General features: G+C 34.6%; 2 protein-coding genes across 3 annotated transcripts; one reads left to right on the top strand and one right to left on the bottom strand.

The window, feature by feature from the left end:
* Positions 1-2,878: 2,878 nt before the first annotated feature.
* LOC132039358 (uncharacterized) lies at positions 2,879-3,349 on the bottom strand. The gene has a single exon (XM_059429853.1). It carries the CDS (start codon positions 3,347-3,349, stop codon positions 2,879-2,881), a length of 471 nt encoding a protein of 156 aa, XP_059285836.1.
* Positions 3,350-6,353: 3,004 nt separating this feature from the next.
* Positions 6,354-14,539, top strand: LOC132040705 (uncharacterized). Of its 2 annotated transcripts, XM_059431363.1 has the most exons (11): positions 6,354-6,595; positions 7,493-7,655; positions 8,058-8,175; positions 8,710-8,806; positions 9,035-9,141; positions 9,511-9,633; positions 9,736-9,886; positions 10,154-10,214; positions 10,303-10,685; positions 11,235-12,795; positions 13,592-14,539. In XM_059431363.1, the coding sequence occupies exons 2-11, from the start codon at positions 7,528-7,530 to the stop codon at positions 13,830-13,832; spliced, it is 2,970 nt and encodes a 989-aa protein (XP_059287346.1). In that variant the 5' UTR covers positions 6,354-6,595; positions 7,493-7,527; the 3' UTR covers positions 13,833-14,539. The 2 variants fall into 2 exon arrangements, with proteins under 2 accessions (XP_059287346.1, XP_059287347.1); XM_059431364.1 differs by lacking the exons at positions 6,354-6,595; positions 7,493-7,655; positions 8,058-8,175; positions 8,710-8,806 and having other exon boundaries at positions 9,503-9,633.
* Positions 14,540-14,867: the final 328 nt, after the last annotated feature.

The raw sequence follows: 14,867 nt of genomic DNA, 5'->3' as shown, positions 1-14,867 counted from the left end.
GATTCTCTCTTGGTGGATTCGTTTGATTTAGGAATAAGTTATGGTGTTGTTGAAATTAGTTGTCATGGAATGAAATTTAATTAATGCTGCTATGATTCTGTAAATATTTTTTAAATAATGTACAGTTATGTTTTTTCCCCAAAAAGAAAGTCATGCAATACTAAAAGATAATTCATCTAGTGGCACCTATAAGAGTTAGAGTGGAGCGGTAAGTACTCGTTCATCCTTAATTAGAGGTCTCGGGTTCGAGCTGTAAATATGAGTCGTCTTTATTAGCTAGAAAACACTTTATATGCCTCAATGTCTAAATCTCTGACGTGAATTTGGATTTAATGGAACCCCAATACAAGTATCGGAGTAGGTGTTAAGTGTCCCACATCAATGGGTTAAAGCGTACATGATCTCTTTATATGGACTTGGACAATTCTCCCCTCATAAGCTATCTTTTGGGGTTGAATTAGGCGCAAGATCCATTCTTTACATGGTATCAAAGCCAAACCGGCCCAATTATTTATTTTTCATGTTGGGCCCCATATTAAAATTGTCCACACACCAGATGTCACGCCCTAAGCGGAAGGTGGGATGTTAAGTGTCCTATATTGGGTTAAAGAGTACATCGTCTCCATGTATGAACTTGGACAGTCCTGGTCCTCTCGTGAGCTAGTTTTTTAGGTTAAATTAAGCCTAAGATCCGTTGTTTACCGTACGAAACAAAAGAAAGTTAATCTTGTGGCTATTAAAATAACAATTAATATCAATCAACCCATTCAGCCTATTTAATACTTGTGTCAGTAACTTAGAACCAAGAAGTTTCCTCGGAGAGATCTAGCTCATTGGTGGCACCTAACCAGCATGACAACAGCCTAGCGACAGTGCATATCTATGTGGTGTTATCTGAGCCAATTAATTATTTGTCTCATCATGCCGTACGAAAGTACTATATGCTTCTACGTACATAATAACAACAAAGACATAACATTAGATCTCAAAAGTGATATGATGGGACTTCTACTGGAATTCCAGGCGGGTAAACAAATTATGCGGGTGTACCATTTATAAAATTCGTCCAATTAAGCAATACATTTTGTATGCTGTATACTTTAGAGGTAATATTATTCATTGTATGTATATCCTGAAGGTATACATAATACAACAATAAAAATAATTAGATCACATTATTATATACTATTGAGTTATAGTAAACTATATACCTCGAAGATACGTATACTCAAAATAGTACGTATTTTGGCATTTTGGATTGACTACTGCGACTACATGCTACAAGATACCTTGGCCATATCTTCCTAATTAAGTTTCTAATAATTTACTGATAATTAAGAGGCTTGTAAGATTGGACTGCTCTACATTCAGCCACGCCACAATAACCTCAGAGCTATCTTCTTCTAGTTATGGGTCAAAATCCGACAACCAATTGTTAGCTCTGAATAATCAGCCCAACAATTAGCTCAATTTGTTCTTGTTACTCGAACCCAGAGCTAGTTGACTCCCCTCGAAATACGTTGAGGCGCAACAGTTGATTGGGTAACCAACCAAAGGTTCTCAGCTCATCCAAACATTGTTCTCCAAGAATGTCCTGATAAAGATGTATAAGTCTTGTTCATGAATTAATCATACATACTTGCTAAATATTTGTTAAATACTCACTAAATAGGTATGAAGTGTAATATTGTTTAAACTGAATATTTATTTATGGCCACATAGACATTCCATCAATTTTCCAAAAACTTAATTTGGTTAGCGAACAAGATATATCCGTTTTATTTTCTCTTCATTTTTCTGGTTGTATGCCTCCGTTAAACATTACTTGATTTAGTGATTAAACGTTGGTTGAATCTGTGAAAATTTCTTAGTGTAAGCACCATAGTACATTGTTTTATTGATTGATAGTTAAATAAGTACTTAGTTTGATAATTAGAAATTATGCATACCAATGGACCAAAATTGTAATATCTCTTATTTGAAACAATTTAATAAAATACTACATATTTCCTATGGTGATTAGTTGATACTTGATCGAATGAGTCAAAGTCTCTCGACGTCATTAAAATTAAACCGAAAAACAATTAATCCTATGGACAGGGGACGGAGCTAGCATTCGGCTAACGGATTCGGCCTAACCTATAAATTTTAGCACACTTTGGTATTTATGTTAAAAAATTCGCTTAATATGTATAAAGTAATATATTAAGAACCCAGTAAATTTTTTTTTTCTAAATTTAGAATCCATAAACTTTAAATCTTAGCTCCGCCTATGCCAAAAGTGATTAATTAATGCTTGAAAATGATGGGATGAGCTAAATTTCTCTATAGAACAATCAAATATATTAACCGGATCATCGAATATGTAACTTTACATTGCTAGAAACATTAAACAATGTAATGTAATACTAAAACACCGTGGTGATTAGACATAGAAATGGCAAAATCATTTATGGAAATCAAATATATTATTGGATAAAAAAATAAAACCTGATCAGTTATGTATTTATTTTTTACACCTTTGCCCATATGTATATGTCTCTGATGTCTATCCCTCTCTTTCTCAGTTACCTAGCTATGTAATTACCTAAATCTAATACTAATAACCCAATAGATCTCACAAGACGAGAAGAAAAATAGATGGCAAACAAAGATTATATCACACGATGAGATTAATTAACAAATTAAATACAGAGAAGAAAACTTTCAAATCTCGTGCTGCAATAATTCTGATAAGTTAAGTTGTCACCCTTTCTTAGGGTGGACTATGTGTGTATATATATATATATAAATTACTAAATAAGTACAAATAATTAATTTCGAACTCAATAAATAGAAAGAATGGTAGTTGCAGAATCCCCAACTCGAACCATAATGTTCATATCTCGGATCCGCCTTTGTCCAAACCCTGATCCTTCTTGTGTTTCCTCGGATGCAACAATTTAGAAAGAAACCCTCTTTTCTTCTTCTTTCCATTCTTCTCGTTTTCACCTTCTTTCCTCGTCGTAACAAAAACAAGTGACCTACTCTTTGTAAGCACAATATTACTCTTACTATTATCACCGCTTCTCAAGATAGCCATAGTCTTCATCCTTCGATATGCCGGAGAGGAACACGACGAAACATCAGAAGATGAAGATAACGAAGACAAAGACGACGAAGAACAAGAAGAAGAATTGCTAATACGTGTAGTTTTTGAGAGCTTAGAGAGCTTTTCGCTTAGACAAATTGAGCAAACACCTGGTGATTGTTGGTGTTTCGAGTGTTTCTTGCATATTATTGTTGTAGTTGGCTTTTTTGCTTTGTTGTATTGTTGTTGATTTCTGAAAATTCTCCATTTGTTTTCCATGGTTTTGGTTTTTGGAAAATAATTTGAGATTGTAAGTGTATAAATAGAATGAAATATTTAAGGTGCATGGGGGCTCAGGTGGTTTCGGTGATATTTCATGTGAGGTTCATAGTGTGCTTCGTATTTGAAATATTGTTAAACGACTTGTTTTGACGAGTTGTCATTTGTTGAGATTTGAAAAGTAATTTGGATGACGGTCCAAACTGAAGAGATAGAAATTGAGATTAAAATAGAATGGTCAGTTTTTGGTAGGCCAAGCAAGTGGTCTAAGTAGGAACAAGGGAGGTTTTGGAGGAAAGTTTATTATGTACACATACATCGATGATGCAATCCTTTTTAAATATAATTAGGTTATTTTATGAGGTAATTTTAGCTAAATTTCTATTATTTAAATTAATTCGTATAGCTGTAACTTTGATAGAATGAGTTGTAAGAGAATCTTTTATATTATTAATTAGGTCATCTAAAATATACGTGCATGTAACCAGGGGCGAATCTATGTATAAAATGGGTCACGTCAACCCATGGTCAATCGACTAAACTCGATATATTATGTATATAATCCTTAACATATATCTAATATTAACTGATGGAACACAAGTCAAACTAGACTGAATGGAGCATTGGTTAAATCGTTAAGTGCTGGATTTAATCCCTTAAGGTTGTGAGATTGAACCCTAATATATGTACTTTTACATCTTTTTTATAAAAAAATAAATAAATAAATAAATTCTAAGGTGAACTCATCCTCTTGAAATCCTGGATTCACCTCTGCATGTAACCATTGATAATAAATGAAATTAATAATCTAACAAATAAGGCAGGTTAATATAACCAGTTAAAGTACATTGACATTGTGAAAGTTCTTTAGTATTCTATCAGTGTATATGAGTTAAATCCTAATGAATGACCAAATAAAAATGATAACTAACTTGTTATAGTAAGTTAATTAAACTACACAAATAATATAAAGGTTTTTGGCATTATCAACGTATATAACTTATGTATTCTCGGAGAAAAGTGTCTTGAAGCATGGTCTAAGGATGAAGAGAAAAAACCTCATCGTACTTAAACTTTGCTAAAATTAATTTCTTTTTATCAAATTAAGTAATAAAATAAAGTAAAACATACCTTTAACTAGTTTTAGTTAAATGATAAGACTATATGCAGAAGTCAATTTACATATCATGTTATTATTAATTAAATATGTAGATCAAGTGAGTAAAATTTTCCTAATAAAATCGGCGGCTGGCGAAGCCCTGACCATGATGCACAATTTGTATGTTAAATCCCTCTACTTTAATAGTTTGTGGGAAAAAACCTAAAGGTAAATAAAGATTTGCTGAAATTTGACGATGATGGTTTTGGACCACAATAATATCATATTTCTTATGCATTTTTCGTTCTTTAATGATAAGGTCACTTTCATTTCAAGTTGGCATTTAACAAACTTCAAATTCCTTATCTCTAAGCTTTTAATTTAAATTTTAACGGAACATTTTAAAATCGTTGATCTTATGTTTCCTTAAATTTTTTAAGTGTTCATTGACTTCACTTTTATTTTAGAAGATGACAAATTTATCGAACCAAAAATAAAGTGGCGTCTCCCCTCCCAACAACAGCAACTCATTCAAACCCCACTAAACTTTGTCACCCTTGAAAGTTACAAAGCAGTCAATGAAGCCCATACAAATAGAAGTAGCCAGGAAATTGCTCTATCAGTTTGGACTTTGGAGTTTGGATCATATTTGAGTTGGAATTGAAAGAGTATTTGAAGTTGAAATTGGAGAAAAAATTTGCGGAAGTTAAGTTATATTTGGACATATTTACCCCCAAAAAAAAAGTTAATGTTTTACTAATTGACTTATTGATATTGGGTTATCGGATAATCCAACTGCATGTAATTAATACTTATTAGTCGTATTTATTTTAGCATGACTTAACACTTTTAGATTATGATCATTTTCATTATGGCTTATTAATTAGCAATATTTGTTTTATGCGATTTCATTTTTTTTTTTTTTTTGGTTGAATATTTTAGTATAATGTCATCACTTATATCACATTTCGTGTTGTTTTCTTAAAAAATACCTTAATTAGATAGTGGTATCTTACTAGGACTAAGGAAATACTTGAAACACAAGTTATACGTTTTGTATGAAGACTTTAACTACCAGAAAAACCTGAAACCCCGAGAAAATCTAAAAATTCGAAAAAACCCGAGGTTGAAATTTCGACTTTTGTTGGTTTGATGTGGTTTATAGATTTCAAAATTCGACATAATTGATTTGATTTGGTATTTAAAAAAGCTGAACCAACCCGATCCATGTACACCCCTAATTCAACCTAGTTGTCCTATTAACATGCAAGTTCATGATTTCGAAGTTACAAGCAAAGAAGAAGAAAAAAATACATTTCAGAATTGCCTTATGCAAATCATGATAGATCAATATAGCTTCATGCTATATTCAATCTAGCTACATGCTGGATTACTCACTATTAATCAAACTGGATTGCCATGATTTTTGAACTACAAATAAGGAGAGGGAGAAAAAAAAAGATTTTACGAATATTAATTGCATACAAAGTCGTGTCAGATTGATATAATTTAATGTTACATTTGTTCAACCTAAATGTCCAATTAAACTAATTACTCAAAAATCATGTTGGATCGTCCTGATTTCAAAAGTAACAAACAAAAAAAGAAAAGAAAACAAATACATTTCAGAATTATATTTTGGCATGCAACTCATACTAAATCAATGTAACGTCATACTATATTCAACCTAACTATCTTATTAGATTACTCATAAATCATGCTAGTTCGTCATGACTTCAGAGCTACAAACGCATAGGTAAAAAGTCCAATTCAAAAGAATTAATATACCCACTCGAAATATTAACTGCTTCACATGAAGTTTCCAAAAGTTGCAGTTGATCTAGCTTCGCGACAAATTAGGGTCCAAAGAAACAATAATTTGCTAACATATATGGGATCGTGGAGTCGAGGTCATCAAATTAAAGTTATAATCCAACGGCAACAAACGACCATAACGTAACAAAAAGGAAAAGAATTTGAGTACTTTTTTTTTCTTTTTTTTTCTTTTCATCCAAAGAATTTGAGTACCACTTTTGTAAATTTAAAGCTTCTCACACTCTGTAACAATAGCTCGACCACCATTTCATTAATCTCGGATCTTCATACATGCACCCCTTCATTTTTTATTTTTCTCTTTCCAAATTCAGGTAATGTAGACACTTCTTCGTTCACTTCCATGTAATGTTTCATGTTTAGGATCATGTTAATTTGATTTCAGAGAATTGTCTAAACCAAAATCTCTATGTGTGATCTTTCATTGTGATTGGATGAATTTCAAATACAATGTTGAAAATGTGAACTGGAGGTATTGGTTGTAGTGATCAATTTAATCAACTATGCTTCAATCACGAACTAATTGGTGTCACAATGTGAATGCTCTATCCTACATTCTATCAGGTCCATTTTATTCTAATACTGAGAATTCATCATAATTTAACTATTTTTGTGCTACCTTGCTTGGACCCTGTATTTGTACTAGAAAATTCATTAAATATGTACAAATATTTAATTACAGAATCAAGTAACTAAATCGAGCTATGATAAGTTTCAAATTCTGACTCCGCCTCTGCTTACGGGTTTTTGAAGAAATTTAAAATATATTGTCTAACAAAAAATCATTCTCCTGCGACAAGACTTGGTTTTAAAAAAAAAAAAAATAGAAAGGGTGCTTTCATAGAGAATGTCTTTCTTCTTCCATTAGTTCTCCTGTATGGAAACTCCGTGAGTTACTTATGTTATTACTATCTTCAACTAGTGGCGGTGCTAGGAATTTTTATCAGTACATTAGAATATTCCCTTATGTCGAGGAGATTCAACAGATTATAGACTACTAAAAAATCTTTTTGCCCTTTTCGCATTGTACAATTTTCCGACGAAGGAGATTCAATTGAATTGCCTTTTCTTTACTTAACTCTGCCATCTTTAGCAACCTTCCTTCTTTGTCTGGACTTGGGACAGGATATGCGAAACTCAAATAAGTGGAGTATGATATTGGTTATAGTGAAGTGCCTCTAAATTGGTTAAGTTTTTAACATCACTTCCAGGTACTAGACACTTGCATAGTGTGTGAGGAATTAAAATGCTGCATGTACTGGCATCCGTTGAGGAACAGCTTATATTAAGAGCAATAAAAGACGAATGCAACTGGGAGGATCTTCCAAAGCGGCTACAAGCCGCTCTGAATTCCAAAGAAGAATGGCATAAAAGGTTTGTTTTGTTTTCTTAAAACTTCTGCTATTGTTGAGTTATATAATGTCTTACATAAGGTACAGATGGTATATGAAAGGGTTTATAAAGGTTTTGGACCACCTCATATGTTCCCTTAAGGCTTTAGATTGACTGCTCAAATTCTTTTTTAGGTCCTTATTGTCTACATATTCATTTTTAGGCTGAATTGATAACATTTAACAAGTTCTTCTTTGACACCTTAAGGAGAGAGTTTGAAAAATTATATTTTAGATATTAGAATGCCTAATTGATCCAGGGCTAATTTAATGTTTCAAAAAAAAATCAGTATAATTATTTATTTGCTCGTGATTCGTCACTCTACCATTAAAGATCTACTAATTAACCTGCGGTTCTATTTTTCACTAAGTAGTGTTTATGCAGGATAATTGAACATTGCATAAAGAAGAGACTCCAGTGGAACACTTGTTTTGCTAGTAAAGTTTGCAAAGAAGGTGAATACTATGAAGAAATGTTGCGCTATCTACGGAGGAACTTAGCGGTGTGTATTGCATGGAAATCATTTATGATATTTTGCAATACAAAGTTTTTATCTTCATGCAACATAATTTGCTTACAATTATGCAGTTGTGTTTATAAAGAACGTTGACAAGGAGAAAAGACAGGCGTTATCAACTAATAAGGCTTGTAACATGGAACTTTTGGGCCTAAGTAGACTTTATTTCCAGCCACAGAAGGACCTTCTAGCCTACGTAGATGTTTTTTCTAAAATATGTAGATCCGTCTTTAAATTGAAGTGTAAGAACCTAGAAGAGTTATGTAATTGGCGTAACAGTAGATTTCCCGTAATGTGCTCATAATGAAGACAACTTGATGACTAATCCATTACAGATTGTTAGTAAAAGAGGAAGAAACAAGATAGAAGAGGATGCCCGCAAAATATTAAGGTTATAAATATATAGAATGTTGACTCTGAATCTCTTTCAAGATCTATGAAACTTACACCTTGGAACTGATATGCCTTACAAGTTACTAATTCAGTTAATAACATAATATGTTTATCTCCTTACTTCAGCTCTTTCCATATCACCTCGCGGATTATTTTTGCCGTGTCATGAGGATGTCTCCTTTCAGATACTACTGCGACATGTTATTTGAGGTCATGAAAAATGGTAAACACAAACTTTTCCTCCAGAAGTTTTTCAGTAAACATTTTTCCAAATTGTCCAAACGGCAAAGTTCTCTCCATGTTTGATCATTGTTTCTCAGTGTCATAATTTGCATGGATTGCCGCATGTCCTCATTTCTTGCTTTTCCAAATTAGTTTGTCCACATAAGTGTTGTGTTCTTCTGCAATTGGTTTCAGTCTAATGGGTTTGCCGCTGCTATAATGAATGCAGAGCAAGCTTACGACAGCATCCCAAATTTTAGTGCTGCAGATGCCTTACGGCTCACTGGAGTAGGAAGAAATGAATTTATTGACATCATGAATAAGTGCAAGTCTAAGGTATTGTCCAGAAGAAGTTATGCTAAGCTATTCAATACACATTGTGATAGATAGAAGATAACAGTTAGTGACTAATATCCATGCTGTGCAATTCTTTGGCCATGACTCGAGGTTCAATTTCACTTACAGTTGGAATAGAAAATTTGTTTGTGCGTATATTGGATGCTTCTGCATTAGCATCTAACTTACTCTCTTATTCTTGGTTTAGATGATCTAAATTGGCTGGGCACAAATTTAATGCAAACACTGGAAATAGTGAATTTCTCTCAATATTAGAGAAAGTGTGCTAAGCTCGATTACTCATGTAGAGATGAGTGAATTCTTTTGCTGTTTGTCTAACTTAATTTTCATAATTTTGGAGCTTGGCAGAAAATTATGTGGAAACTGAACAAATCAATAGCGAAAGAACTGTTGCCCACGCAGCCAGCGGACTTTGTTATTGAGCCATGGTGGGCAGTTTGTCTTGTTAACTTTACTATGGAAGAATTCAAGGCAAGTTGACGTAAAGATTCAATTTCCCCTTATATGAACTTCTTAAGATTTACTGCTGATAAAATGTGACCTTTCACTTGCTCTTTGTTCTACTTCTCGCAGAAGTTGACAGAAGAAGAAATGGCAACAATAGATAAAATGTGTGAGGAAGCAAATTCTTTCATTCTTTTTGATCCTGAAATTATAAAAGGTCTACATCGACAAGGACTAGTGTATTTTGACGTTCCTGTCTATCCTGATGATCGTTTTAAAGGTAATTTGAAAATCCAGAATTGGTTTAGATGTTTTTTTGTTACTTGTTTCATCTTTTACCTTTTGAGACAGCTTTATCAAGTATCTCTTCTGTTGATTACTCATCCATGATCGACGATACTCATTCTCGTTTCAGTGAAAGCTCGTAAATTATATTGACCATCATTTAGTTGGTGTTGGATCCTTTTATTTGAGTGCTTGACCATCATTTAGTTGGTGTTGGATACTTTTATTTGAGTGCTTTGGGTGTTGATACACACTATTACAGTTTCCAGGCTTGAAGGGTTCGTTTCAAACCGAGAGCAATCTTATGAAGATCCAATTGAGGAGTGAGACACTTTTGTTAAAAAAAAAAAAAAAAAATTCCATATTATTCCATTGAGGTCAAGATATAATATGTCAACTTCCATTGTTCAGGTTACTATATGCCGTTTTTGTGGTTTCAAGTGAGAATTCAACTGTTGCTGAGTTATCAGCAACGTTACAAGCTGATCTTTCTCAATTGCAAGCAGCTGCTTCTTTTGCTTGCCGATTGGGATGGGCTATCAAACTAATCGATCCATCTTCTATTCTACAAGACTCTAATATCCCCGGATCACCTAAAGTTATTCTCAGCGACGAGGAAGATGGTTCAAATGCTAGCCTGGGCTCTGCAAATGCATCCACTGATGGCAGTGCTTTTCAACCAGGAGAAATTCCATGGGCAGAAAATAATATCTCCGGCGCTGGTTATGGTCGAATTGCTTTTCTTGTTGATGCTAATATAACTTCTTATCTTATGATGGGATCTGTATCACCAGGTTTGGCTTTTCCTCCTAACTGTTTGAACTTGAGTGACTCTGTTACATTCTTTAATACCAAATGCAGCATTAATCTTTACAATTATTTTATTCCCAAAGATTCTTACCTTTTGTATGAAATGCAACTAAGTATTGTCTTATACTTGTGTGAAAGCAAGTTGTATAGCGATTACTCAAGAAAAGGCTTCATTTCTTTCTTGTGAATCACGAAGAATCTTAAAAAGTTTCCTGACATTATTGGAGATTCAGAGAGTATCTTTCTGATGTAGCTCATTTCTGTCTAATATATTTGAATGTTATGTCGTATACTCCCTTCAGTTGTAAGGACCTAATTATGTGATTATTTTCCAATAGTGCTGAACTTTTGAAGTTTAACTATTTCAATCTACTTTATGACTATAAACTGTTTTCATCTGTTTAGAGTCATAATTATTTCAATCTACTTGATATCATCTGTTTTCATTTGTTTTTTCTAAACTAAGTTTTTTCCCCCCTTCAATATCTTTTGCAAAGTGTTTTTACCTTTGAAGAATCTCTTTTCTACTTCAGGTCTGAAATCTCACGCGGTGACATTATATGAAGCCGGAAAACTAGGTCATGCTAGCATTGCAGATCTTTGTAACAATTTGGGCACACTAGAGGGGGCAAAATTTGAAGGCGAACTACAGGAATTTGCCAATCATGCATTTAGCCTTCGGCAAGTCCTCGCATGTCTAACATCAGGAGGGGTTCCAGCTGAAGAAGAAGTAGAAAAGACCACTACTATGTCTTCTACAAGTGATGCTACCACTTCCTTGATAGACATTTCTTTTACTACAAACTCAGGAGAATCTTCTACAAATGAGTTTGTGATAAATGACGAGAATTTGGAAAATTCTGGAACACCCAAAGTATGTAGTGATGAGAGAAAATATGCATCTGGCAATTCTGCCAGTGACAATATATCTGAAATTGACTTTGAAGGGAAAAATCGATCTGATGAGAAGTCAGTATGTGCTGGAGATTTAGACGTCGCAAAAGGTTTAATGAAACAGAAGAATTACCGTGTGGATATACTCCGCTGTGAAAGCTTGGCTGCTCTCTCACCAGCTACTTTAGATCGTCTATTTCAGCGTGACTATGATATTGTTGTATCAATGGTTCCGATTCCTCCTTCAGTTTTGCCAGGAGCAAAAGGCCCTGCTCATTTTGGACCGCCCTCATCCTCGTCTATGACGCCTTGGATGAAATTAGTGCTATATTCTGCTATGGCTAGTGGACCTATATCAGTTGTTCTTATGAAAGGCCAATGTTTAAGAATGCTTCCTGCACCGTTAGCTGGTTGCGAGAAAGCACTTCTATGGTCATGGGATGGATCTTCTATTGGAGGTTTGGGGAAGAAATCCGAAGGGGACTTAGTGAAAGGAAGTATACTTTTACATTGTGTAAATTCACTTCTCAATCATTCGGCTGTTCTTGTGCAGCCACTCAGCAGATATGATCTTGATGAGGCCGGAAGTGTTGTTACTTTGGATGTTCCGTTGCCCTTGAAAAACTCCGACGGTTCAACGGCTCAGATTGGGGAGGAATTAGGATTGTCCTCTAAAGATATGTTCAATTTGAACTCATTATTATCTGGTCTAGGAAACAAAATGAGTTTCTCGACCGTTGGTTATATTCGACTATTAAGACTTCACAAAGGTAGACTCTTGGAAAACCGTGCACCTGATGATGAGATGTATGAATGGGTTCCATTAAGCGTAGAATTCGGTATCCCATTGTTTAGTCCAAAATTGTGCAATAATATATGTAAGAGAGTAGTCTCGTCGCAGCTACTCCAAACGGACTTATTTACGGAGCATCATAACGAAATGCAAGACTTAAGAAGGAGACTGCGAGATGTTTGTGCTGAGTATCAAGCTACTGGTCCAACCGCGAAACTCCTTTACCAGAAAGAATGGTCTAAAGATGCATCCCGACAGCTTATGACCTATGCGAGTGGAAGGTGGAACCCCCTCGCCAATCCTTCTTCTCCCATTTCTGGTCTCGCTAGCAAAAGCCAGAGGCTGAAACTTGCTAATCGACAACGATGTCGAACAGAAGTTCTGAGTTTTGATGGAAACATTCTGAGGTGTGTTCTCATCAAGCTCTTTAATATTTTCACAGATTAATTATTCTTTGCTTATTACTCCCTCCGACCCAATTTATGTGGCGCTTTTCCGATTTCGGGAGTCGGACGAGTTTTTCTTAACTGTGGAAGCAGTCACTAATGCTTACATTAGGTTAGGCTGTCTACATCACACCTCTTGGGGTGCGGCCCTTCCCCGGACCCTGCTAACGTGGGATGCTTTATGCACCGGGCTGCCCTTTTTTTAAAAAAATACTTTGAATTGTTAATTATTGTGACTTATAATACTTACGTAGTTCCCAAATATGTAAATTTTATTATGAAAAACTTTAAAAGACTCTATGTCCGAATTCACGGTCAAAATTTAGAAATTTGACTCTCGAAATTCGAACTGTGCCACATAAATTGGGACAAAGGGAGTATACCTTTATCTTTGGAACTTCCAACATATTGCACTTAAAGCTTTGATATCTGTATAAATGTAGTTATATGGGTTGAAGATCATATTTAACTGTTAAGCATTTGTCTTTGGTTCCAACTGAGAGAGTATGGGCACTTTGGAAAGCTTGTTCTACCTTTTCTCTTGGCATGAAGTTGTAAGATTGGAAGATAAGCCAGAAAAGTTCTTCAAATGACTTATCACCAGAAAAGAGAAAAAGAATAATCTAAATGCTCAATATGAACAAATATACTACTTTGTTTCCATAGTAGTAGTTCATTAATTGATCGAAATTTTGTATACTCGTATAGTTGCAGCATTGTAAATTAATGCATACCATGCTTATAAATGATCTTGCAGATCATATGCTCTGCCTTCTATATACGAGGCTGGTAGCAAACAGGAATCTTCTTCAATAACTTCTGCTAAAGCTGATCAAGATGATACTGACAGTAAAGAATTGATTCATCCTGGTGCTAATCTTTTATACGATGGATCTGAGCTGCGCCCCTTTGAGATAGGTGCTTGCCTGCAGGCTCGTCAACCTGTTTATTTAATCGCTGAGGCCTCTGCAGCATCTGCTAGTTTTTCAGTTAAATAGGGCTGTATGGAACATTTTACAGGTGCATTATGGAATTGAAGAGTTATTTTCAAGCATGTTAAATGCTGCTGGTTTGTTGACTATAGAGTCCTTTTGTTGACTTACTGATAACGTAGGAAGATTTCGAGGTAATAAAGGAGATTTGTTGCTCCGATTTCTCCTATTTCATGTACATTGTTGCCATATTGAAGCTCAACCTTCTATAGATGCTAGACACTTCTATAAATATCTTGAGAGGTGTCTGATAGTGACCTAAGTCTAATGGAAATAACAAAGCTCAAAAGTGTCCGGCAAAGGGAATAAGTTGACAGTTATCTTGAATCTCTGTCGAAGTAACAGGAGTGTTATTATCATGTGTATTTACTTGTTCTTACAAAGAGTCCAGGAAGTTAAGGTGTTGGGAAATGCCACCAAAATACTGCATATTGCGATGCCTAGTACTCACCCCCTTTTTTCCTTGTTTTTTTCGTTGCTGCTGTATCGCAAATCCTTAATTTCATTACCTTAAAAATTTTGACCATTTACCTACATCGTGATCATGTAATGAACCGGCAATGTGCAGTGTCCGTAGTTTAATTTTGGTTTTAGTTTCGTTTTTGGAGTTGTTTCAGGAAATGCTTTACCATCCAAGTAATTGTGTTTGGTTTATGCTTCTTGTCCAGTCACTTGTAACTGTAGGCTTATTGTGCCAGTCTTGTCCAGAGATACAGGCAGGTCTATGCAAAGCCTCTCTACTCCTAAAGACTTGGTAGCCAGAGCTACGCGGTATCTATATTGGTAGATGGTAATAGGTAGTTGGTGAAATAGTTAAGATAAATTTACCTTTGACAAGCTTGATCAGAAGTACATTGCTTCCTGCAGAGCAATTTTGGATGTACATTCCACTTATTTTTGGCTAATAATCAAAGCTAGAAGTTCAGTTCTGTTGGTATTATACTACTATAGATATTTACAGTCTTTACTTAATCTCAGAATCATCATTTGCTCAGAGCTGTTTTAGTTTACACTTTAGCTTAGATTAAAAAAGGCTAAAGT

The sequence above is a fragment of the Lycium ferocissimum genome, chromosome 12 (genome assembly GCF_029784015.1).
Source record: "Lycium ferocissimum isolate CSIRO_LF1 chromosome 12, AGI_CSIRO_Lferr_CH_V1, whole genome shotgun sequence".
NCBI lineage: Eukaryota > Viridiplantae > Streptophyta > Magnoliopsida > Solanales > Solanaceae > Lycium > Lycium ferocissimum.
This window is presented reverse-complemented; position numbering and strand designations above follow the sequence as displayed.